We start from the raw sequence: 26,263 nt of genomic DNA on the forward strand, positions 1-26,263 counted from the left end.
AAATGTGCCTCATAAGTAATATTCATCAAGAACTACACAATCAAACCACCTGTCTGTCTAATGAATATGCATGAGCAGTTTACATGATTTGTATATTAATTTGTCATTGTCACAGCATGCAAATCAGACCCCATCCACCAAACTGCTGACAATTAAATGCCTTATTTGTTTTTCAAATTCATGTAATATTAAAGGTTCGCTTCACTCTTACGTGGTTTATAAATGAAGAGTTAAGCTTTTTAAAAAATCATGTTTTTATAATGTTATCATGTTTAATTGTGCTTATTGTGTTAGTTTGCTGTTTTTAGCTAGTAAGGCTTAAATCAAAGAGACCTTTATTAATTGTAATGCAAAAAAAAAAAACATGATGTTTGCAAAAAAATATGATTTTTGTAAAAAATCTCATTTTGGTACCAATTCAAAGAGCTTTCCAAATGAAAACTAATCTTTAAAATTCACTGCACTGGAAAGTCGTCTAGTTTTCATATAGGAAAATGTAATGAGGTGAAGCAGGGCTCAGGGATTGGTTATGACCTTTATGAATGACATTGTAGATCGAGATATTTCAATTACAAGCCTAAACAGTTAAATCAAAGCGCCGCCAGATCTGATGCGAGTCCCCGCGTGTGCCTGAGTGAAATTCCAGCTTTCTGTCAACCTTGAGGTTTGGGTGATGATTAAAAGCTTTGTAATTTCACAAGAAAGGCGAAAAGGCTTTTTCTTTCTCAATGCAACCCGCTGTTTAGCAACAGGACGTGAACATGCCACCAGCATCTCAGTCTTGTTTGGATGCGAGATATTTGCTCACAGTGAGCATCAAGCCGTTGCCTGGAGACAACAGGCCTCTGTCATTTTACCGTCTAATCCGTTCGGTGGGGAGCAGGTTTAGATGGGCCATGAAACACCTCCTACATATCAACCATAGTTACCAAATTTATTTTCACACTTATCTTCAATATTCTATTCTATTCTATTCTATTCTATTCTATTCTATTCTATTCTATTCTATTCTATTCTATTGTTTTGAAGTTGTGTCGCCACCCAGTGGTCGTGTAATTTATTGCATGTCTGGCTGCTTAAAATGTAGATGTTTCATGCTGTTCTATGTTGAAAAACATAAGCCGGCTCTGTATAAATGGTGACAGGCACCAGTGTGTGGTACAGATATAATTGCAGATTAGCAACCTGTCTCTGGCAGCAGGTTTGTATAAAGTCACTGTGACACCTGGACATGTCCTGTAATATACTTACTGTAACCATGTTTTTATTGTGTAAGCTGTATTTTTTTAGTTATTATGGCTTAAATCAAAACAAACCTACTGCAGATTGATTGATATTAATTGGAAAACATCATTTTTGAATAATTTTCTCATTCTGGAACAAAACTCTTCAAATATAAGTGCTTAAAATTCAAGCTTCACATTTCTTAAAGGCCTTGTCTATTTCTATGTCTGATATGTCTCATAGACTTTCATTTGATGATTTTTTTGCTTCTTTTCAGAAAGGAGTTGACACTAATAATTTTACCTGAAACCAGAACATATTCATGATCATTGACAATTTCTATTTGCATTTTTACACATAAAAGAAGTTCACCAACGTAGCTTCATTTATTGCACAATTTTATCATTTCGCAAACAGATCGTCACAGTACAATGCCTAAAAGAGAAAATAAAAACATATTTTCGCAAAAAAAAACCTTCCTGTATCAACGTACCGTATTTATAGATATGTACACAGACACACTGACAGCAGGGGGGGACGTATGGGTGTTCAGTTTGTTTGGCTTATAACCTCGAGGATCCCATAATCCCTTGAGTCCAGGCCATGGGCTGCTAAAAGGTCCGCTTGTCAATAATCCCAAAACATTCAAGTTTTCAAGCATTGCACAGGCACTGGGGTTAAACACCGAACACACGTCTCAAAGATTCAGCTGTATACTTTACACGGACCATCATCTCCACACGTCTGGAAGGAACAGGGACTTCATTTAAAGCTGAACAAAGGCAAAAATATACATAAAAACCACAATATTTCCTCACAATGTACTTATTCTTAATAAATAGCGATGTACGTATACTCTTACACGAGCTGAACTGACTTTGAAGAAGTTTCATTTAGGACGGAGACCGACTTGTAAGCTAGAATGATATGAATGGATGGGCATTCACCTCTGCTATTAAAAGTTAAAAGGCACTTTTGCCTTTTGGCCATAGTTTACATGATATAAAAAAAATGTGAGCTGAAAGCATGTTTTACACGATGCAGTGTAACAGTAACATTTGCCAAAAGTACATATGACTAGTGGTGAAAATAAAGCAAAACAGGACAGTGGTAGAAAGATAATGACATCATCATTACATGTTGTTCAAACCAGTAAGACATATGCCTGCCGACAATGAACGCAAAATCATGTTATAACAGCGGGCCCTAGCTTTCACCTTTTTAACAGCCATCAATGTACAAAACATGAAATTGCAGGTTAAATTGCGTACTTATTTTTGATGGAGTAGACATTTCCCACAAAATCTTACCCAACAGCTCCAATTATTTTAAGCTTGCTTCCGTAAACCAGGATATAAGACTGTTTTCAACACTGATTTCTCATATACTTGCTCAATAACTGAAAGTTATGGATTTGACTTTTAATATATCTCTATATTACACCTGCACTATTCATTCTTGGCAACCAAATTGGTGGGTTCTTAGTTGTTAAAAATTAAAAACCTGCAAAGCTCAAGTTTTCCAGGTCAGAAGTCAGAGACTTCATACAGAAACATCCCACATCTGACTTTCAACGAAACGCAGAAAAGAATTATCTGTAAGACAGTTTGGATCAATGAATTTCTGCTATTCTGTGGAAACTAAATGACCAATTATATGTCCTGTCGCATGTTGCAGATGGCTTGAACAAAAACGAGAGCTTTACAAGAAAGGGCTTAATGTTTCATGGTGTCTCACGTGGTTACGACACGCTGCTGTTACGCCATCAAATCCCATTGGTTTGTTTCTTTCCCTCTGGTCTGTACTTTACTCCATAATCAAGCACAGAAATCACAGATGAGACTGAAGATAAGTGCAGCGTGAAGTATGACTGACGTTACCAACCCTCGCCTGCATCAGACCGTCCTTCAGGTTCTCATTAAAAGAGAGAGCAGGTGTGTTCAGCATGGCATCTGAGTCGGGAAACACCGCCGGCACAAGACGCCCGAACGGCCAATCAGCTTCATTCTCCGATTCTACGCAGAGTCCTTATAAAACGCCTGCTTCACCACAAACGCACTGAATACCCTCAGATGAAGCATGCACTTCACCTCTGAATTACCCCAAATGAAACAGAATCCGACGGATTGATTGCACAAAATGAATTTCAGACGATGAATTTTTTGATGTCGGTGGCAAATGAGGTTAAATTGTGGACGTACAGGGAGAATGTGTTGAAGCGTCCTTGCACGGGAGTAGTACTTTCACCAAAGTACCACCATTAAAGCTTGCACGAAAGAGCTAACAGAAAATAATATTACGTGCTTTTCCAACAAACTGTAGATACACCGATAATTGTCATCTATTTGCCCGCTCCAGCTTTGGTCTCTCTACCCAGATGATGTCCTCTAAACACCCATTGACTCTTGGGGGATAAATACGCAAATGTAATAAATAATCGGCCTGTCAAACGAACCCGGATGGGACAAAATGTACATTCTGCAGTTCTGGCCCCCGCGAAATAAGAATAAAAGTAAACAGCTTTGTTTTCCCAGCATTCCTCCGACGACAAAAGCATAGCCCCGTCCGTCCGTATTGCACGTCAACACATAGGAAGGGTGGCAGAGGTCCACAGAGGCATTGGTGGCTAGTCTTGGAATTCACTGAATTCAGAGTGACTCAAGCACAAGCCTCAGTCAGGCTGAAGGCTCATGGCGGAGGTTGGACCCATCGAGGGTGGGCGTTCGGGCCTCACTACCTCCCGTGTCCCTGGGGGAGGTGTGAGGAGGGGTGTCGGTCCAGGTCTTCCTCAACCACAGATGAGAAACCTTCTTTTTCCACGCAGTCGGCCAGTGCGTTGAGCACCAGACGCAGGCGGCGGTCCATGGCCTCCAGATGGGGTTTGATGAGGACGGCCGCCAGCTGGTCCTGCAGCAGAGATTCCTCCATCAGAGAACTCAGCTGGTACTCTTCTTTCGCAAACAGCTGCAGACGGAGATACGTTGACTTCTTTACTCTGAAAACAGAGAGCAGTAATCGGTAAAACACTTTAAGCATGCAGATTGATATCTAGTTACTGCACGGTTTGACGAATAAAAATGAAGGCGTCTCAAAATTCAATGTCAAAATTTCTATGCAAGAGTGTGTGCGGTTTGATCTTTGACTTTTCTGTTGCAACAATTTTACTGATATTGCATAAACATTTCATGTATAAGCACTGGCTCGATACTGACTATTTTATCATCGCTATTGCTACTTTTAGTAACAGCCTAGAACTAAAGTGCTGACATATTTAGCGTTGCATGGGTTGTTCTGGCAAAAACAATTGAAACTAGAAAATGTGGAATAGCTTAATGACATTTGGCAAACTTTGACATTTGAGGATAGCAGATACCCAGATGAAATGCTGTGCTGAAGGACAGCTCTGTAGGGTTTCTCTGCAATGACAGCGTATTGCTTTGATTCAAGAAGAAAGACAATGTCACCTGCAGCACTGTATCAAAGGGACCAGGATGGACATTTCATCGTGAGAATGTTTGCCAAATCTGAGGGGAGACAAAGAAACAGTATTAGATTCATCTACAGTAGTTAGGAGCTGAAACCCCAAACAACACTATACCCTATTGTCTTCCAAAGCCCTGAGACTCAAAGTATCTTTCACATACAGGTTTTCAATGACATAAGGGTGAATGACCTAATTTGGTATTTTTTGGGAACTATGCCTTAAAGTCTTTCCTTAACATCAAATGAATGGTAAAAGTTTATAACATATAAGACACTTTCTAACATTATAGTATATTGATGTCATTTCAAGTTACTGTGTCAAATGCTCTGACGGAGTGGATAAGCTGTTGCTAATGTAATGCTGATGCAACTTAAATTAGAATTAAAAAAAAATATGGCCGTTAAGAAGAATCTTTGGACAGTTCACCCCCCCCCATCGTTTACTCGCCTCCGATTTGTTCAAATTTGTATAAATCTTTTTGTTCTGATGAACACAAAGAAAGATATTTAGTAGGAAATATTTCTTAACAATTTGATCTGTTCTGTTGACCAATAAAGAAGATATTTTGAAGAATGTAGGATAGCAAACATTTCTGGGGCAGTTTTGACTACCATTCATTCAGGTCCAAGAATGGTTTTGTAACAAGAAGGGCTTGACATTAACAAATGCTGGTAGATTCCAGCTGTGGCTGGTAAGATGCCCACTAGCTATTTTGGCCAGGTTAAATATTCATTTTTAATTGTAGTTTTCTTAAAAGTAATGGGAAATAATAAACAATGGGCAATGCGACACTATGAAACTACAACTCTAATGAGCACTCCCTGGATCCAGTGTGTGGTCATGGAATGTGCACAACCAACACACAAGTCCTTGTGAAGAAGTGAAATGAACGGAAAAGTCTCTTGGTTGTAACTGTCTTCGCTACAAGATAGTGTTGCGGTGAAATCCCTTGTCCTCATGAGGTTCCCTGAGCTCGAGAAGATGAAGATGTACTATCTACGTCTCAATTCAAAGGCTGCGTGCGTGCATGGTGCATGCTTCATCCAGGTTTTTTATTTAAGGTTTTATTTCAGAAAGGCAACCGTTATATTTTAAGGTAAGAATACAACTACAACAATTACGTCTTAAGAGAAGTAATCGTTAATTTGAAAAAGATTTTTAACTGAAGTGAGACAACCTCGATGATGTATGCGGTTGAGAAATTCGAGCTTCTTGGGAAGAAATGTTGACGCTTCACGGACTATGTGTGGATATACGAGTGAGTAACATTACAGTATTGTGGTATATACCCGCTTATATATTTGGGTGGTCAATCTTTTTTGAAAGGGTTTAAATCTACTGTAGATAAATCAAGTAATATGACGACTTTCAAATGTCAACTTAAATCATATAAAATGTGAGGCCGTCAAGCAAAAAAGTTAATGTCAGGCCCTGGTTACAACTCTGTGTTCAACCAAACAAAGCAACTTATGCAGGTTTGGAGCAACTAGAGAGTGAGTGATTCCTGACATTGCTTTCATTTTTGGGTGAACTACTGTTTGCCTTTAAGAATGTTTTGTGAATCCAGGCCCCAGGTGTACAAAGCGATGATCATGTTAATAAAAGTCCTGTCCGACCCACCACTGTAAACCCTTTAACCGCAATCATATAACAGCTGACTGCTACTGTACTGCAGAACTCTGGCCTTCACCAAATCTACATATTCACCGCTCTTAAGATAGAAACTCTCTGTTTCCATGGTTTCAGAGAAAAACTGCCTGTGGAGTCATATGAAGCCTAAAGAATCACTAGTGATGTAGGACATATGAAGAGAACTATATGATTATAATAATGACTTTACCCCCTGCCATTGTCCAAATGAATGATGAAGGTTTCGTTTCCAAACTTCTCGAAAGTTTCATAATGATGGCGATCCATGTTTCCTGCACAATTGAAAGAAAAAAGAGTGAGTGATGGAAAGACGCCCCATCTAATGAAAGAAAACCTACATGATTTCTGCAATTTTTTTCAAGTACACGGCTCATTGGAATGCTTGATTCTGATTGGCCGTTATTCCCATATAACAAGCGGTCAAAACTAATAACACACGGTAACCCAGATGCAGAAAATCCTTTTGACAGGTCTTTTCAACAAATTAAATAGAAATATGTCTTTTAAAAAATAAGCTAATAAAATGGTCTATCTTAAGCATCTCAATGAGCACTTTTGAATCATTTGTAGTCTTACCCATCAAAAAGTCAAAAATAGTCATGTCCATGATGTCCAGAAGACGCATTCCTCTATCATAGGGTGGAGTCTGCTTGACTTCATCGCAATAATCTGGATCCACTTCCCACCTACACACAAGACAGAAACATGTTTTACCTCGACTGCAAACTTAGTTTTGCCCCATTTTACATATACAGTATAACCTTACTTGGGAATGCTGGAGCGCACATGCCGTCTTAAACAGCAAGGCTCATTGTTTTATTGCACAGATAGGGTTTCTCTGAGAGTAAGTGAGAACTGCGGCAGTCGTTTTTTGCTGATAAGGCCAGACTGTAGTTTAATGAAGATATGGGGTGGTGCGTGGAGACCTGAGATAAAGCAAAGGAAAAGAGCTTACTCAGCTTTCTTGCGTTTGTGGTAGGACCGGCGCCAGGGGTTCCTCCAGGTCTTGCGCTTCGCTAGTGCCAAGTCAGGAAGAAACGCAGCCAGGGAGCCCTCGATCTGGTCGGGCTTTCCGCACAGGGCATGTTCTGTGGAGCAGTAGTAAGAGCACTCGCCGTAGAAACAGATGTTGTTGGCTGCAACACAAAAGAAAGAGGTTTTGGGAAAGTGAGAAACAGCCCTTTGGGTCTGAAAGTGGACCAGCGGGGAGAGAGAGAAAGATCTGATAAGAAGGTCAGAGGTGACGCTTATTAGGGTCAAACATCTCTGGAGCGGAAACGTTGGATTTCTCGTGGTCGTCGTGGCGGTTGTAATATAGCTTCACTTGTTCTGGTTTTTGTTCTCAGTAAGTAGATATTTAGCTTTTATCCAATGCGTGCTACGGTACACAAACTCCTGGGATATTCCCTCTGGAGTAACCTGGAGTATGGTGTCTTGTTCAAGGACACAATGGTTGTAGCTCATACGTTGCCATCATGGGATTTGACCCGGTAACCTTCCGGTTAACCTCCCAGATCTTTAACCACCTTACCCTTGCTTTTATAAATAACATTCAGTTCTACCCACTAACTGTAAAATTTATTTGCTGGCTTCTGCTTTTAAGTAGACTCAACTTGGCTTTACAAGTCATTTTGACTCAGTTTTGCCCAGTAGATATAACTTGAAACCGAGTTGATATAACTTGACTTGTAAATCATTGTACTTAAAAACTTAAAGTGATACTTCACTCTAAATTAAAGTTCATTGTCATTTAAAAATGTGTGATTTTCTATCTTCCGCAGAACACAAAAGAAGATTTTTACAGTACTTCAGACAAACGTCTTTTTTTTAATAGTATGTAGTGAGCCATTATCCTTACCAGTGCCCTAACCCGTGTGCACAATATACTGATTCACAACCTAGTTATCTGATTAAGCCACCCTCTGTCATACACCAACATGCTGAAGATAACACTTTACAAACTTCATGTTTGCCACAAAAATCTTTCATCCCAGCGATTTTGTTTATAGTGTTAATACTGTTTGTGAAACATCGATTTGAAAATTGCGACACCTCCAGATGTGCCATTCTGCAACGAAGGATGCCGGCGACCTAAAAAGTAGATTCTCTGCTGTTTAGCCAATGATGAATCATTGTGTATAACGCCTTTTTCCAATGTTTTCTGACATCACTCCACGGGGGAAGAGGAGCCTTTTCACTTGTTCCCAGAAAAACACATTTGTCATGAACTGTGGAGGCAGGATGCTAATGATAGCCCTCCTCTCTGCAGGAATATGGCCAATCTATGTGCCTTATCCAAACGCTTACATCATCTAAATGTGGATAATTTAGATGCCAAAATTTCTGCACGTGTTTTATTACATGCTTGGTGCTCGCTAATTAAAGGCTGTAATTAGCCTAGAGGCTTGTTTGGGCGTCATGTGCCGGTCTGTGGATGTATCCGGCTGCATGTGTTTGCATCCTCATGGGCTCATAATAGCAACAGCCTCCGAGTTGTTTGTTACACTTCTCTATTAATTTTGTTCACAAATGTGGATTGGAATCGACCACACCAGTTTTTAAATGAAGTTACCTTAAAAGTCATAATAAGTTTGCTATGCTATAGTATGTAACGAATATATGAATTCCATCATTAGGTTAGTTTTGCTTAATCACACAAACAAAAAAACTGTTAAATATAAATTATTTTATGAGAATAATATTTGTACATAGTTTCGCTTGTAATAAACCGTCTTGTTTAAAGAGATATTTTTATATAATTAGCTAGATGCTAACACTTTGATGCAACATACAAAACCGAAAACGCCCCCTCGTACCCTCCTTAGTTCCTACTTAAGTTCACTAATATAGTCCACTTAAGCAAGTGAATGAAACCAAGTAAGTGACACTTTTGCAATGCATCATGGGATTGAACGAGTGCACTCAATGATTTACACAACAAATGGATGTCCCCTCGAATAGTGCACTATATTAGGGTATGGGGGCTATTTCGGACACAGCTTAGTACACATTAATGGAGGCTGTGGGGTCAATTTGCGTGGTAGCGTGTCCGAATGCTAACATTACTGTCTTACTACAGAATGAAGTTTTCAACGAACTGCAAAGTTAATACTTGTATTGCGCTGTAAAAGATGGCGAATTGTGATGTCGCACGTTTTGTGCTTGACATTATATGCGTGAGAAACCATCACCTAGAGGGCAAAGCATGGCCTGATGGGATAGAAGAAAGGTCTTGAGAAGGGACTCATACCTGGGGATATGAAGAATGTCCGCCAGAGCTTTTTGTCACGGGTCACGTCTCGGATCTCCCGTGTCATGTTCACCAATCGGCCGGCCACCGGTGGAACTCTCCGGAAATCCAAGATTCTGTGCACAACAAACAAATGACAGAGGCAATTATTCATCTGAAAAAAGTTTAAATCTTCCGTAACCCACATTCAATATAGAGGAAGAAAGCAATGAAGATTTTATTAGACAAAGATCAATTTTATTAAGTGTCTGGATAATGATTTTTTACTAAAAAATAATTTGACTGCATAAGTGATCCTTATTGAATGTTTAAAGACATTTTTATTGGTGTTAAATCTTCTGGTCACATAGGGCAGGACACATATGCCCTCCCCTCAACCCTCACTGCCTTTAAATGTCTTGTGATTGTGTAAAATCAATTCTGGGCACTGTTTCATTGCTTCCTCCATTTTTATCATTGATCACCAACAAAATTGACAGAGGGTGGAATTTACTAAATTGCAATTCAGTGAAAAAAACAGTCCATAGTCAAACAAAAATAGGTGCATCATAAAACGTATTCCATCCATATATTTCGCCTCTACATTGCCATCTCTGTTTGAAACATCAAATTGCAGGTTATGCATAGACATTTCCTGTGAAATTGTCAATACAAATGAAATTGTATTTTTTGTCATAAATCATGTTTTATTATTTTTCATTCCAATTAATGTCAATCAAACTGGTTTTGATTTAAGCCATAATAACTCAAAAAATACAGCTAACTAACACAATACAAATATGATAACATGATTTTTCCAAAATCATGTTTTGTATTATTTTTGAACTGAACTCTTCTCAAATATGTCAGTTACTATTTGAATAAATAACATTTTGGGTAAATTTAACCATTTTGAGAAATTTACGTTAAGAAATGTGATATTAAGAAGTTCTTTTCAACAGTGTTGGGTAAGTTACTCTGAAAAAGTAATGAATTACTAGTTACAAATTACATGTTCAATAGTGTAATTAGATTACTACGGAGCCCTTTTGGGGACATGGTGGTGGAAAAAAAATTAGAGGGAAGAGAAAAATATTTTTTAAAACTTATGCGTTATCTCGCAAAATCTTTGCGTTCCCCCGAGAAACATTGCGTTATCTCGCAAAACTTTTGCGTTCTCTCGCAAACATATTTGCGTTATCTCGCAAAACATTCAAACGTCCTGTTATTCAACTGCGTACATTAACAATGGAGCGGTTCATACTAGATTCCCGGACCAATAACTTGTGAGCTAAACGTTGTTATAACACAAACAACACATTATTCTTAGACAAGGATCAACAACCTAGTCTTCCTCAAAACGAGAATATAAATGTATCTCTATATGAGCAGGAAACATGGGGTAGTTCAAAGAGACCGTCTACAAATTGACTGTAAATCCAAAAAGCGTTATTAAAAAATTGTCATTAATAACTTAAATGTTACACACTGTAGTCTCACCAAATTCAGATTACACATTAATGGCCTCCTGCTGAATCTAAACTGGTTTTAGTTATACTACATTATGTAGCACTGAAGTGAATTACTATTTTGAGTAGCCTAATGATCTTCTGGGTTTGCCCTTTATAGAGGATCCCTTCGGTCTTGTCTCAGCCGGCTCCCGCCTGGGGCTCGTTTTGTTAAAATATTTAGTTCATGTTCATTGTTTACGTTACGTAGAATGAGGTATCATTTGTGTTATAAGAACCTTTAGTTCACTAGTTATTAGTTCGGGAATCTGCATATATAAACCAATGTTTAAGGAGCTAGTCTCAAACTCAGCCAGCAGGACATTAAATCTATTTCCCTAATATTGTATTCTGTATTTATTCACACTGTATATCCTGCACTTGCTAATTGCACTTCTGGTTAGACCTAAACTACATTTCGTTACACTGTACTTGTATATGTGTAATGACAATAAAGTTGAATCTTATCTAATCTAAACAGGAAGTGTTTGTCCGAATTCAAAAGTTTTGCGAGATAACGCAAAGTTTTTGCGAGAGAACGCAAAAGTTTTGCGAGAGAACGCAAAAGTTTTGCGAGATAACGCAATGTTCCTCGGGGGAACGCAAAGATTTTGCGAGATAACGCAAAAGTGTAAAAAAATATTTTTCTCTTCCCTCTCATTTTTTCCCACCACCATGTCCCTAAAAGGGCTCCGTAGATTACTGTACAAATGACTCTCTCCAAAAGTATTAAGTAACTTATTACCTATTTCCTTTCTATATCCCATTTCATGGATGATTAGAAGTGATTCAAGGATGGACTTGAAACGGCTCATTTAATTCATTCAAATAAATAAAATACAACTTCATAAATTATTCTAATAATTGTGAGAAGAAACATTAAAGCATAGTTAGGCTTATACATTTTATGTCATTTCCACTATTGAATAAAATATAACACAATCTTTAGTAAAATTAGATCAGAGGTAACAGTAATTAAATTGCAGAACAAATCATAGTAAACCCTTACTTTACATTTTCAAGGGAAATTAATTAAATTACAGTAACTAATTACTTATTAACTAGTAATTCCCAACACTGCTTTTCAATAGTTACATGAATTACCATGAATTTAAAATAACTTTTATTTTACTTCTATAAAAAATTGAATTGAATTCTACATCAACTTTGACAACTCTATTAAATGTTTAAATTCAAGCAGCAAAATGAAATCAAATAGCACGTCCTTCATCAAATTCAGAATGCGATGTGTATGTTCACCTCCTGCTCTTTGTACGAGCGTTGGGCTGTTTCGAAGAAAAAACCACATCGTGTGGTGTTACTGTGTTCAAGATTTAACCTCCAGAGACAGATTGGCTCCACGCCCTTGAGAGACAGAAACCCAAGCCTCTGAGATGAAACTACTGAGAGCGAAAGTTAACTCTGGCCGCTCGTGACAAAGAGCCCAGTGTTGACGCTCAGCATTCTAGGAACATTCTGTCAGCTGTTTGTGGAAATAAAGCAACAACACAGCCAGAAATAAAAGTGGTCTGCATGGAGATTGAATTTAGTAGCGCAGTGTTTCTTGTAAAAATCAATTGTCTCGCATGCGCTCGCAAATAAGACATCAGTATAATATTTCACCGGCGAGGGTCCTTTCTCCAGCTTTATCGCTCAGCCGACAAAAATTGGCATATCCAACCACACATTGTCCTTTTCTCACTAAAACACGTAATGGACATGACAGGCGGTTTAGAGAAGACAAAAAGGTTCTTGGAGGAAATGAAGTGGGTCTTGCAAGCTCAATTAGCGGCACAAAGCTGCTCTCAGTGGGGCGTCTTAAAGTCAACGGGGAGTTTTTCCTGACTTCTCACTGCTTTCACATGTACCTTGTTACCTCTGAGAAACTGTAAGGTGTATCGTCTCGATCGCGCTAAGTGCTTTTCAGGCCGTCGTCCAAAAGTCTTGAGGGAAGTGCGGGGAGCGACAACTCGACAAGGATATAATCGGTCAGTATGACATCACAGAGTATAGTGGCTAAGCTCCCGTGTCCACCGAGGTGCTTTTACGCAGCTGAAAATGTCAGGATCTCGCTCGAAAATGCCTGCTGCCGGTCCTGCCCAATGTTGATCAGCCGAACTCCGGTGTTGAGCGTGGGAAAAACGCCTTGGTGCACAAAGCCCCTAACTTTCCTTTTTGTTGACCACATGGGAAACTCCAATGAACAGTGTTTGACTCCTGCTTCCTGTTCAATTAAATCCACAGAGTCCTTTTATTGTATTCCAAAACTCAAGGCAAATGTAAATTGTCCATAAACAAGCACAAACTGCATGCCTTCTTTTGTTTCCTGCACGCCAACTCCTACGAGCACGGTCAACGATTGTTTCCGCTCACAGCACTTCCACCTGGCACACGATGCCAATTTTACACCATTATATGCAAATATCCACCTCCTATAAAGGACTCGTGCAGGCAAAAACAAAAGACAACCTTGCAAAGCACTACTTAATACAAAAAATAATCATTTAAAATGATTTTTAAATGAATTCAATATAAACAACAATATGGCTCCTACACTAAGCTTTCACGTGTGTTAATGTAAGGTGTGTGTTTGCGTGCTGATGCCTTTTTCACTCGGCACATGTCCACTGGCCACAACAGGTGTTTCGGTCAAATAACTGGGGACAACCAAGGGAAAGCTCTCTGAGGGAATTTCTTAAAGACTGGCGGAGTGGTTGAGTTGGGTTAAAGTTTGCTGTCAATAAACTGATTATAAATCCTATTAAATCAGATTGTGTATATTATTCATTTTTGTGAAGAAAAACCGTGCCAACAACACTGTATTCTTTCACTTAGTAAACGCATTATCGCCCTGTTGAATAAAACAGCATATGCTGGTTTGGTATGATTTGATGCTGGTTTGTGCTGGTTTAAGCTGGTCATGTGCTGGTCCATAGCTGGTTTAAGATGGTCAAACCATCACCAAAATTGGCCCAAAACTATTCTTACCTCAGTGCTCTCTGACCAACTTAGCATACCGAAAATGTATAAGTACATAATCAAATTTATTTGTACAATTCAAAATGTTGTGTTCATTCATACATGATCTGTTTACTGTAATTTACGGTACCAGTAAAGCTAATGATAATGACATCACTAAAATCAAGGGTAGAACTTCATTTTATCCAACCTTAATGTCAGACACGCTTAATACAAAGTCTAAGGTCTGCCATCTGTAAAACACCTCCAAAGTCCAAACACTTCATTCAAACAAAGATAAAGAGCAAGTAAACTAAGTAAGGAAGCAAAAGCACACATTCATGGCAATGCTTAAGGTTATATGGGTTCATTGTTATTCAGGTTATCATTGTGGGCGTCTCTGGAACAGTCAAATATAGTCAGATCTTCTCTCTAAGTGGGAAGAAATACACACAAATAACTCTCTCTCGCTCTCTCTCTCTCCGCATGTGTTTTGGTCTTACCTGTCTAGATGAAATGCAGCGATCTCTGCGTTGTGTCGCTCAAAGTCGGAGAAGTAGAAGAAGTCTGGAGGTGTTTCTTGCTCCCTGGTTTGTCTACGAGAGAAAGGAAGATGGATGTTAGAAGCTTGTTAGACTGTGAGATGCTCGGAGGATCACAGCTACATTTCTATTGGCATGCTAGAAAATATACCCAGCGTATGCTTTTTTACAAACAGCAAAAAACAACAACTATTTCTTTTAGAAACTCACAAACCTATCTGGTTGTTTCAGAAATTAAAACAGCTTTTCTACATGTAGCAGACACTTTTCTACACTACATTTTTTATATTACTTCTTAAGCAGAAACCTTTACGAATTATCAGAACAGCAGTGTATTCCAGATATACATTTTCTACGTGTGTTCCCTGGCAATCGAACCCATGACCTTTGTGTTGCTATCGCAATGCTCTTCCATTAAATCTACAGGCACACAACGGTGTAAGGTATTCACTTTAAATGTGCTTTTCCTGGGAAACGAACCCAAGATGTTTGTTGTAACATCACATTGCTCCACCAATCGAGCAACATAAACAGATGGCGAGCCGATTTCTGCACAGCTGGATCGGCTACATAAGATGCGTGTGTGTGTACACAACAGATTTTGGAAGGACAGAAACCTGCAGGCGCATGTTCGCTTCACGTACCTATGCATTCAGACAGATTACAAGACTCAGACAGACAGGCTCAGACAAAAAACACTTGGATCCAGACATGCAATAAACCACAGTGATTTCATTCATGGTAACTCATGGATATTGGTGTTCCCTGAAAGAAGTGTAAGATCTTTCCAGGAATAATTATATAATGAGCTCATGAAACAGAGGTGTATATCAGAAAATACTGATCCGGGGTTTCTGCTCGTGGCACATCTCAGTTATCTCTTATTTAAGGTTACATCCGTGGGTAATATATGTGGGTAGCGCTGACTGTGAATCTGATGAAAAAAGTTTGAGGTTCTTGACAGTTTGAGACATGGTTGAGATGATCTGACAAACCATAGCAGATGCGTTCCATTTAATCTAAGGGAAACACATTTAAAAAAAATAGTTTTATAGGAAGTTCGCTCTCATCTCGTAAACCTTCAATTTCTCCAGACCTAACATTCATTCTTTTTATATTATCTATTTAGGCCCAAACATTGGCATTTTCATCCAGCCATTAGCTCTAAGTGTTTGTCTGCCCACTGTCAAAAACACTAATGGAAAAGACTTTCTATATTTTCATGTTAGGGACAAAGAGAAGCTTTCCTCTCTGAAATCACCCTCCGCCATTATTAGGATTCACTCAATTTCCACGATCGAAAGGGAAATAATGGATTTTATTTACCAGACGAAGCCTAAAATGTAGTGCTGCTGATTCAGACCACTTCCTCTAGAGATGTTAGTCTCCACTCAGATCTCCCCAACCACACAGCAGGTTAATAATAAATATTTATATTCATTCTGTATCGATTTTTTATTGATATAGATTTTAAATCTAAAAAAATACAAATGTGATTATAAATAGATATAATCCAATAATCCACAAGAGGGCGTGTGATATACAGGGAATGGCTGTGTCAAACTGCACAGGATGAAAAATATTGATTTTTATTCAATAGGGTAAACAATGTTCAAACAATTTTGTTTTATTATGTAGATTTATCAGGAACAATAATCATACAGTCCAACATCTGATACAATGTCAGGTATTTGTCTGTCTAGGCTGTTTACTGTTAACATTACTGTAATACAGAATAAACAATTTTGATACATACATAAATGTAAACGTGTCATGAACTGTAACAACACAATTCAGAGTTTAAAATATAAGGTGTAAAATGGAACGGAGAAATTGAATTTATGCTTGTACCACTCGACCACAGAACTGACACAAGAATATATAATATACTGTGTAGATGACATGAAACCTTTATGGATATCTAGTAAACACGTCTAGTTAAAACAAACGAAAGTGACTCTACGTGCAAAAATGCATATCCTACCCTCAATATTATCACAACGCTTAAATGTCTTCATTGACAGATAAGCAAAGGACATTTGTTCCAATGTTTCTAAAATAATATGGCTCAAAAGTGCCTGGAGCTCTTCTCTGGCTGCGCTGTTACCTCTTCCTGAGCTGTGATTGGCAGGACGGTTGCCACGGTCACCCTGACCCTGCGCACAGCCTCGAGTCTGGGAAGAAGTCCTGGTGGTTTGACATGTGACAGCTCATTGTGCTCCAGGGGCTGACGGGTGGATCGCTCAGTGGTTGTGCCATATTAATGTGCTTTTTCCGCTGAGAGAACAGGCAGATCAATTATCTTGATATAAATCTCATTGCCAATAAAAGCAGGAGACAGCCTGCGTATTTGTTGTTTGCAGAGCAGCGAGAGAGCGGCGGCAATACGCGTCCCTCAAAATGGCTGTGCGATCCCCGTACGCGCAGGTAAACAAAGCGAGGTCACCTTGGAGTTAAACGCCGGCCTGCTGAGATCCTTCAATGACATTATTCTGTGACATATCTGACATGCGACATACAGCATCGCCACACAGGGAAGAGCAGGGCGGTCTAATTGATGTTCCCTGAGAGATATTAAAACATCTTCACTCATTTAAGTCCCATCACTTAAAACAAAGACAACGGGCTTGTCTTTCTGGCAGATGGCTTTGTCGAGCAGTCAGCACATGCTAAAGAAGATGACAAAACATCAAGCCAGCCACCTAAATCTGTCCATTTTGTATAGTGTGCGGTGTACATCTTCGGAACAGAAATCCGATTAAAAGCTTTCTGGATGTGTGCCGGCTAACACAAACATGTCGTGTTCTGCAGTACTGGTAAGTAATTTATTTACATTTTACATTGAAGTCTGTCTACTGTACAAAGAGATTACTGCTGTAGCAACTTACATTTTCATATGTTCCTCACATAAAACATACGGGTCACAAAAGGATAACAAAGAATCTAAGCACACTCTTTATAAAAAAGAATCAATTACTCTCCCTATATAAATTATTTTAAAAACACCTAAGAAATCTGTATTCTAGAGTCTTAGACCTTTCCAATGATATATAGTTTGTCATGATTTAATTAGAAATTACATGCACAATATTGACGCAAACTTAGGTGTCCCGTATACGGAACGGGTGACAGTTAACAGGCTACGGCCAGATTCAGATTTCGCGTCTAAAACCCTAATAATGTGGGTGCTGCACCGCATGCGCATTGCGACCGTGTCGCCCCCTATTTGCGCATACCTGCCACGCGTCTACATTTGAAGTAACAAATATGCGTGCAGAAAAGATGCAAAAATTTAATGGGGCCTGGCTTAACGTGCTGGCTTAACATGGTCAACTTGTCAAAAATAAGTTGGACGTATGACGATACACGTCGTATAGGTTTTGGAATTTTTTTTTACATGAATTGCCGTTACATAGTAGAAGTGTTCTTAGTCCCTTGTTGGACAATTCTCCCGAAAAGCACTTGCACACGTTAACCAGCGAGAGCGAGACAAAGAGCACGGCCCTTAATGTGCATTGTTTGGAATATGGAAGCTCAGCTGTGAGTCAAGGCATCTCAGTGATGGATGTTATATTAACGGTGGAGATAACGTGGATTTGGAGATAGATGGAGCAGGCCTAGCGCTTAAAGATGCCGGACATTAACCGCACATGCAAAGTGAAATTGAGTCATATGTCTGAGTTTTGATGGTAATCAGTGCGTACGTGCATAAGGTTTAAAACACAAACTTATAGTGAATCAACAGTTATGCAGGGATAAGGCGATGTATTGTGTGCTAGTGATTTAGTTCCTCCCCTTGCACACCCCCAGGAGGTCGTCAATTTTCTAAAATAATCATACAGCTGTATCTATCTTTTATAAATGTGATCAAACTAAAGACTCTTCGAAGATATACAGTATGCACTGCTACTCTATAGTTACTCAAGATAAAGGAGAAACTGTGTGTATTACCTCTGCTTTAAGGCAACGAAAAAGTCAAATCTGGTGTACAGAACACACTAAGCAACTGTATACATAATTCTTTCTGTTAATAAGCAATGACATTTCTCCAGCCAAAAATTGACCGTTGAATCATAAATTATGTTGAATTCAGAAAACAGATGAAAGTTCAATTATTCAACATTTAGTAAGAAAACTTCTCAAAAAAGTATTTCATCAAATCCTTTTATATTTCAGGCAGTTTCTTACAATTGTGGAGTATTTTTTGGGGCATTCGATACATTTTTAAGTTTTAGGGGCTTTTATTCCTTTAATGTGATGGAACAGTAGAGAGCTGATGAGAAATCATTGGGTAGAGACAGGACAGATCGGGATCTGCAAAGGACCATCAAGACGTGAGGCGAACACGGGTCATCATGAGCTCACTGTTAGCACACTAACCTCATGGCTATTGGCACCGATGACACTTCAGTGGTCAAAATAATAAATGAGTCTAATAGTCCACACCCCAAAACACAATAAACTGCTTGTAAGTTTTTTATTTTATAAAGTATTTTCTAAATAGCGGAAAATCAGCCTCATCTCATTGGAACTTTGAGCTTTTTATGAACATAAGTATGATTCCATGAAATATGAATTATACAACAACAATTAATAGGTAAAAAAGCAACAATGAAGCCCCACACCTAAACCCAACCTTGTAATCAGACTTTAAAACACAAATGAGATTTATTTGAATGAGCCACCTCTGTTAAGCTGTTTGTGCATAAACAACATTTGCACTCACGGCGCTAAAATTTCACATTAAAGGGAGATATTTTCAGAAATCGTGTTTTAAGGGCTACAACAAATAGCTTGTTGGGACTACAAGGAGCTTCTTCCTGGGTTATTGACATCACAAACCCCAAAACTTACATGAACTCTGCTCTCTGGAACTAGGATGTGGCAATGAGGGGACACACTCAAAGCGTGTGACTAATCATGACAGATTGGGTTTCAGAAGGAGGGTCTTCATAGACCCAGCAACTCAACAGCCATTTTTTCAGACAACAGTGTAGAATACAGGTGTAATATGTGAAATATAAAGCATTGCTTGAAAATCGAAACATGAGCACCTATTGTTGAGCACATAAAAAACATACAGTAATGAAGATTTCAGAATAGGCAAAATAAGGCCCCTTTAACAGAACATTAAAGACACAGTAACAGCTGTCCGACAGCTACATTCTGCCCTGCTCCATTCCCACAGGTATTAAAATATATGCCACCTGCTTAAACTCTGTCACCTGTGTTACTGTCAGAGCTGCAGTGGGTCAAGGGTTCGCTCTATCAGCAGGTCATGAGCAGTCTCCCCTTCAGACTCACAGATCATGAAATCGAATGACAAAGGTCTCACAGATTGTACATTTTATAACTGATCATTACAATAATTACAAATTATTGCGTCAAAATGGAAACTTGAATTGTGAAAATCTTGAAAACAACTCCTTTATGATGGACTGCGAAAAAGTCATACGAGTTTGGAGCACAATGCAAGTAAATGTTAATAACGTTAAAACAACTGATCTTTGCAAAATGTGTGTAGACTGAATAAAATGTGACCATCTGTAGTAATAGTTCATGGTTTATGTATAACAACAAGTAACGAAATGAGTAAACGACTATAAAACAATATTATGTTACACTGTGTTCTTTTGTGTTGTCTTTATGGGCGTGTTTGGATAGACCGCAGTTGCAAACTTGTATACTTTAGCCACCTCCGAAGATATGTGGGGTCTTGAGTCACCTGCACTGTTATTTTGGGGTTCGTGGGCTGAAAAGTTTGGGAACCCTGCTGTATAAGAATAAAGACAAGAGCGTAGATGGTAAAAAAGTGGAATAACATAGAATTAGAGATGAGATTAGCTTTAGGCTTCAGACAGGGCAGTATTACGAAAGACAATGAAGTCCACCATCATCCAGATAGAAGAACAAACATTTCCAGCAAAAAAATTATGCAAATACATGAGCAAATGACCTTAAAATGTGAGGAAAAAAGGTTCAGTGCCTTCTAAAGGCTTACAGAGGACTTACATAAGCCAGCACAAAGATTATCATAAAGTTTCATCTGCTTATGAGGTTCCTAACCTAATTCAGACAAACAAATCTTTCATAGAGTGTATTACACGTACTTTTTCTTCAGATTTTCTTTTCATCCAAACTAATTTTTTCCCTTTTGTGTACCCAAATTATTATTTTTCTGATGTTTCAATGCTTTTACCAAATAAATTGCAAACAAATAAAAATAAAAATCACTCCATATCTAATTGATTTATTACAAATAATATTATTAACTATCTGTGAAACTGATTCATTTATTTAAGAAAATGTTAATTATGAACTATTTTGTATGACTTGGTATTGTAAATGACGTGTTCAATAAAATGTGTTATCTTAGAACCATTATTTTATTATTAACGATGATTTGTAAAGCCATTTGCTATTGTGGGAAACAGAACACATTTACATTTTAAGCACATTATACAGTGACATTACGTATGATGAATTGCAGCCAAAAGTATTGTTGCGCTCAGAATGGAAAGGATGATGAGAAACGAATGCCTTTGGAATGGAGCATGCCATATGTTTGAATAACTGGATTGGATAAGATTGCAAGTCAATGTAACACATTTTCATAATCTTTGTAATGAATGCAGCAATGATTTGGGCTAATTTAACTTTGAAATGCAATTAAGTTCTGGGAGGCTGACGCAAGGCAGTTTGTTGAACTAAACCGAGCAATTGATCTTTGAGTAATAACAGGTGATGAGTTTAGCATCGACTTTAACTCGGGGATGCTAAAACAAAGCGGCTGGATGTTTCTAATGCCATTTCTATCGCAAACACTTTGCTTCACGTGTTTCACATACTGTACTGTACATTGAGAAACGTTTGATAATTGGAAGCAGCGATAATTGCTGGAGTAATTATATTTCAGGGTTAAGAGAATTAAGGGTCATTGTGACTTTTAATTAGATTTGCCCTAAGGGTGCCCTAGGAAGATTACAGTACATTGATTTCATTTCACTCTCTCTCTCTCTCTTGACATGCTTAACTTTTTTCTCACAGAATATAATTGACATTTTCCTCAGGCGACAGATTCATTATGAGGCGCAGATTCCAGCTTCTGTCTGTTTAGTTCACATCGCTGTACCCGCCCATCATGTCTTGAGGTGATTCCTTCCGTCACCAACATGAGTGTCCACCGAAACAGCTGTCCTGTCAGTCAAGGATTATAGCGCGAGCTTCGGGTAACCCGAAACAGCAACAACAGGTTTCTCCTCCATGTCTATAGGCGTTCCGAGCATCTGTAAACTTTTGTTGCCACAAGGGAAGCCAACGCCTCTCCACTCATTTGGTTGGACAATGGAAAAATGCGCACATGACGTCAAGGGTTTTTGCTGAGTTTTTTCAACTTCAGGCGCTCAGAGCGCTCCGCCGTATGCTCTGATCACACGGGGCGTCAGTGTTAACGCTTGATGGAGGGCATGTTTGAAGCGTGGCCAACACGTTCGCCATATTGACAACAGCCAATTAAATTGTTTCCAGTCTTGCATGAACGCAATTGGCTAGTGCCTGCACTAGGTTAGTTCCATAAGGTGATCTGATTGGCTGACGCCTGCTTTGGCGCTTGAAAAGTTGAGAAATGTTCAAGCAACGCCAGTAAAGCGACGCTGACGGACCCACAATTCAGTTCGGCAACGCATGACCCATCAAAGTAAATAAGAAACGTTGATACTGACGCTCCGTGAGAATCCAGCAAAAAACGCATGGCGCAGCAGGCGCCGGTGTCTTTTTCTGCAGCTCAGAGTGTCTTCTGAGGTTGAAAACAGTTCAACATTTCTGAAACTTTTTCCTTCAGCTAACCAATGACAGAGACCTGTCCTTTTCATAACAACATGCGAGGAACGTAATTGGTCGAGAAGGCTACAGCTCAAAAAAAGAAAACAAAACGTTGTTAGTTTTTTTACGTAAAAAGCACCTTAGTCAACTTTTTCTTCTCAAAAAAGAAGTTAAGTGTGAACAAGGGCTAAGTGTCTAGTTTAAAACGGCCCTCCTCTCCATTCTGTATTGTTATCGTCATACGTGGACTAAACAAATCACTGTAAACAAACCAATCCAACAAGTGGCTGCACTGCGGTAAATTGGAGCGAATCTAGACATTCCCAGCATCCTCTCTGACCCGCTGATTCTGTCTGAGAGGAGTCTGGACATATGTCGGGCTGCCCGTTTTCTGCTGGCATGTCGGTGTGAGAGAAGACATATGGGCCACATGCATCTCAAGGTCTCTTTAATTAACAAGGGAGAAAGAGGATGTGCTAGCTGCGAATCAGTGAGAATCCCCCCAAACCGAATGACCACACAAAGACAAACTCCTGCTCAGCACTCCAGACCCCCGAGGCTCAGAGGACTAATTGCAATTCACAGATAGACTGGATATAGGCGTATTCTATACTTCTGGTGTGTTGCCTTTCCACTGAATCTACAAAAATATGAGCAGATGATTCTAGCACCAAAACCTAAAAAGAAAATCTAGTTTTACATAACCAATTTCCACCGCGCTGTTTCCCCCAAAAATAGAAGTTCTCTTTTTATGTCCTTTTTCAGTCAAACATAGTATATGTATAAAGTGTTCAAAAAAGTATGTAAATCACAAACTGAAGCTCCGAAAACCACATCTATCATGATAACAGTAAAAATTTTGACTTTTGAAGTGAAACGATTGATAGGTGTGTTTAACATTTTGAGCTTACTTAGAAAAGCTGATACGAAAACCATCACATTCAAGTGCTAAATTCAAATATGGAAACACGTCTGTAACTCCAAATCTCACTGTATATCACGAAATATCATGCGATAGTTAGCCACGACACATGCGAGAACTAATTAGACTTTTGAGATTTATTGTTGTGTCGCTATATTTAATTTTGGCACTTTTTTGGTTTCAGTTTCTTTTGCAAACATTTATCGTTTCAATTCAGATATTTATTGGAGTCATTTGAATTTATTTATGCTTTTTGGAGCTCAATATTTTTGGGATCTACATACGTCATATGTCACATGGGATGGTATGGGGTGATTATAAAAAAAACTTCCATAAGAAAATTGGAGGAACAATTTCTTTAATAAAACAAACTGTTGCTACTGTACCTTTAAGACTCCTACGTGTATGTAAATTACCTATGATTGGGTAACCATCTTTAGGGTGGGCCAGCTAAATCTGTTATGTCTACAAAACACACACTAGTATTTCAAAACCATAAGATTTGCAATCTGAAATTGGAAATTTGGCTTTGAAACTCTATAGGAGAAATAATTCAACCAGTTAAATCCTGTGAGACTTGAGAGGGATGATTGCCTCAACATTTTCTGCCATGCCCAACTCCAACACTTTGCTTCGCCTCGGCCCGTTTTCACAAGATTTGCTGGAAAATCTCAAATTCTACGAAGGTTTCTTTGTACCACAGAGGATCTTTTTTCACTACCGCAGACCCTCTTCCTTCTGTGAGGATGAGGAAATATTGCACATCATATCTTCAGCGGGGACCTTTCCATAATTCATAATCCTTGTCTTGAAATGGATTTCTTGAAAATGAACAATGACACATTCCTTCTTCCTTTAGCTGGCTTTGTTTTGAGAGTCAGGTGGTATACGCAGACCTGAATGATCTACCCACTGTTTTGACAAATGAATGGAAATACAGTAATAGCATAACGAACACACTTCATTTCACTGCAACAAATCAGACAGCGCTCATATTATACGAATGGAAATATATTTACACCAGACTTCAGCTCTGCTGTTTGGCATGACGTGTTGACCACAAACACCTTCAATACACGCTGACAGAGATTTACCTTTTGTGCAGGTTACCTACTGTTTTATTTCTGTTTCGTATTTATTCAACCTGAAAAGGTGTTTTACACTTTTATTTAATGAGATTATTTTATCTCTGGGTAGTGAAACATCAAGAAAACTCTGGGGGACAAAAGTCACATTTCAAATATGTACGACGTATCTCTGTAGATTCCCTTTATCGCTGTCTGTTTATCGTTCTACACTCAAACAACATAGATGCGCTAAACTCAACAACACAGCACAGACATGACAAGCGGGGCTGGAGAGTTAATGGATGTTCATTGTCAGTCTGGAGGAGGCGACGGGCCATTGAAGGGACACACAAACGAGCCATTACAGCAGCACCAGATAATGAAACCTCAATCAGCCACGGGCTGGTCATTCGTCCTCATTCGTAAACCGCGTTCTTTCGTGCTGAGCCCAGATTTACCGGAATAATGGGCAGTGGAGACGAAGAAAAATTCTCCTCCCAAAAGCTCCAGTCCAAAGCTTCAATCCTTCACGGCTTCAGACAAAGAACAGAAGGATGGATGGGGTGTTTAAGGGGGGCTGGTGAGAGGGGTTGGATAGGGGTTCAGAGCTTGTTCCAGGGCAAACAACCAGCTTTGGTACACAGTAAAAATTCTGGGTTGTTGGGTCAAATATGGACATTTTATTCTTTAATTAAACCTGTGGTTTGTCCATATTTTGTTCAGAGTGTATTAAAATAGTTCGACTAACACACGCAACCTTTCACAACACGATACTTTTGTGCAAACACTAACCATTACAAACCTGTTTGCAATCAATTTAATGTAAAATAAATGTTTGTGTGTTTTGTACCGACCCACAACTGCGTCATGGAAGCTGCATTCTGTACTGATTTTGTGGGCGAATTCGTGCCATAACCTTAAATTTGCATAATTCCTCTAGCGAATCAACTGTTAAAACGACACGGACAGCTATCAGCATGTGCAATTCATTCTTCATGAATTTCCCCACCGTGTGTTTCTCTCTGCCAGACAGAAGCCGAGCGAGTCTGAGAGCGGGGCCTTAAAGATGACTTGCCCAACCACTTCCAGCTTCTTAATTCTGATAGCCATCTTAAGCACTTTTCCTGTGTCTTTCCCAGCCCACAAAATCAATTGGTGTTTATCAAGCCTCACGGTCTTGTATATCGAGCTGCGGTCTTTTAGCATGCAAAGCGCCGGCGCAGGGATTGATGGAGGACTGTGCCAATGCACCTTGTGAAATTGCAGGATCTGCAAGAAACTCATCTGGGAGCTTGACAGCCGCTGAGATTGGGTGTAAAGAACGGCGCGCTCTTCTACCTGAGGGCTAACTTTACCTTCTAATCTCACAAGCATTTTTTGTTAAATGAGAAAACACTACAGACAAAGAGGAGCCGCACTTTCATCACATATCCAATTTAGAGGTGTCTTTGTTGCCAAGAGCATGTCATTCTCAAGAGTCTGACAGAGGAATTTAAAAGAAGACATGCCTCAAAACTGTCCTGATACACCTGCTGCTGCGCATATCACGGGACTTTTAAACCAAGGAACAGATACAATTATAAAGTGATTGTAGACCATTATTGAAGATACTACAATACAATTTTTTTAGTGGATGTTCTTGGTACAATTGTGCATGTTGTTCCAGAGAATAAAACGATTTTTAATCCAGAAATGACAAAGGCCCGATTCACATTTCGCATCTAAAACCGCGTGGAATATGCAAGCCGCGGCCCCCCCGAAAAAGTTGAACTATTTCCATCTCGATGTGGCGCTAAGGCGCCTAGAAAAATGTGCACGCCGCACCGCATGCGCTTTTTTTGAAAAACTAGAAGAAAAA

At 39.1% G+C, this 26,263-nt stretch overlaps 1 protein-coding gene across 1 annotated transcript in view; it reads right to left on the reverse strand.

Annotated features, from left to right (window-relative positions):
• Positions 1-1,599: 1,599 nt before the first annotated feature.
• fam20ca (FAM20C golgi associated secretory pathway kinase a) overlaps positions 1,600-26,263 on the reverse strand; it is a 53,403-nt gene continuing 28,739 nt past the window's right edge. The window contains exons 4-10 of the mRNA XM_056753714.1: positions 14,557-14,649; positions 9,609-9,724; positions 7,314-7,494; positions 6,935-7,044; positions 6,549-6,630; positions 4,689-4,748; positions 1,600-4,219 (exon numbers count right to left, since the gene is read on the reverse strand). Of these exons, the coding sequence (XP_056609692.1) occupies positions 3,958-4,219; positions 4,689-4,748; positions 6,549-6,630; positions 6,935-7,044; positions 7,314-7,494; positions 9,609-9,724; positions 14,557-14,649 (904 nt within the window). The 3' untranslated portion in view covers positions 1,600-3,957. The remainder of the gene's footprint in view (positions 4,220-4,688; positions 4,749-6,548; positions 6,631-6,934; positions 7,045-7,313; positions 7,495-9,608; positions 9,725-14,556; positions 14,650-26,263) is intronic.

This window comes from Triplophysa dalaica, chromosome 7 (genome assembly GCF_015846415.1).
Source record: "Triplophysa dalaica isolate WHDGS20190420 chromosome 7, ASM1584641v1, whole genome shotgun sequence".
Classification (NCBI taxonomy): domain Eukaryota; kingdom Metazoa; phylum Chordata; class Actinopteri; order Cypriniformes; family Nemacheilidae; genus Triplophysa; species Triplophysa dalaica.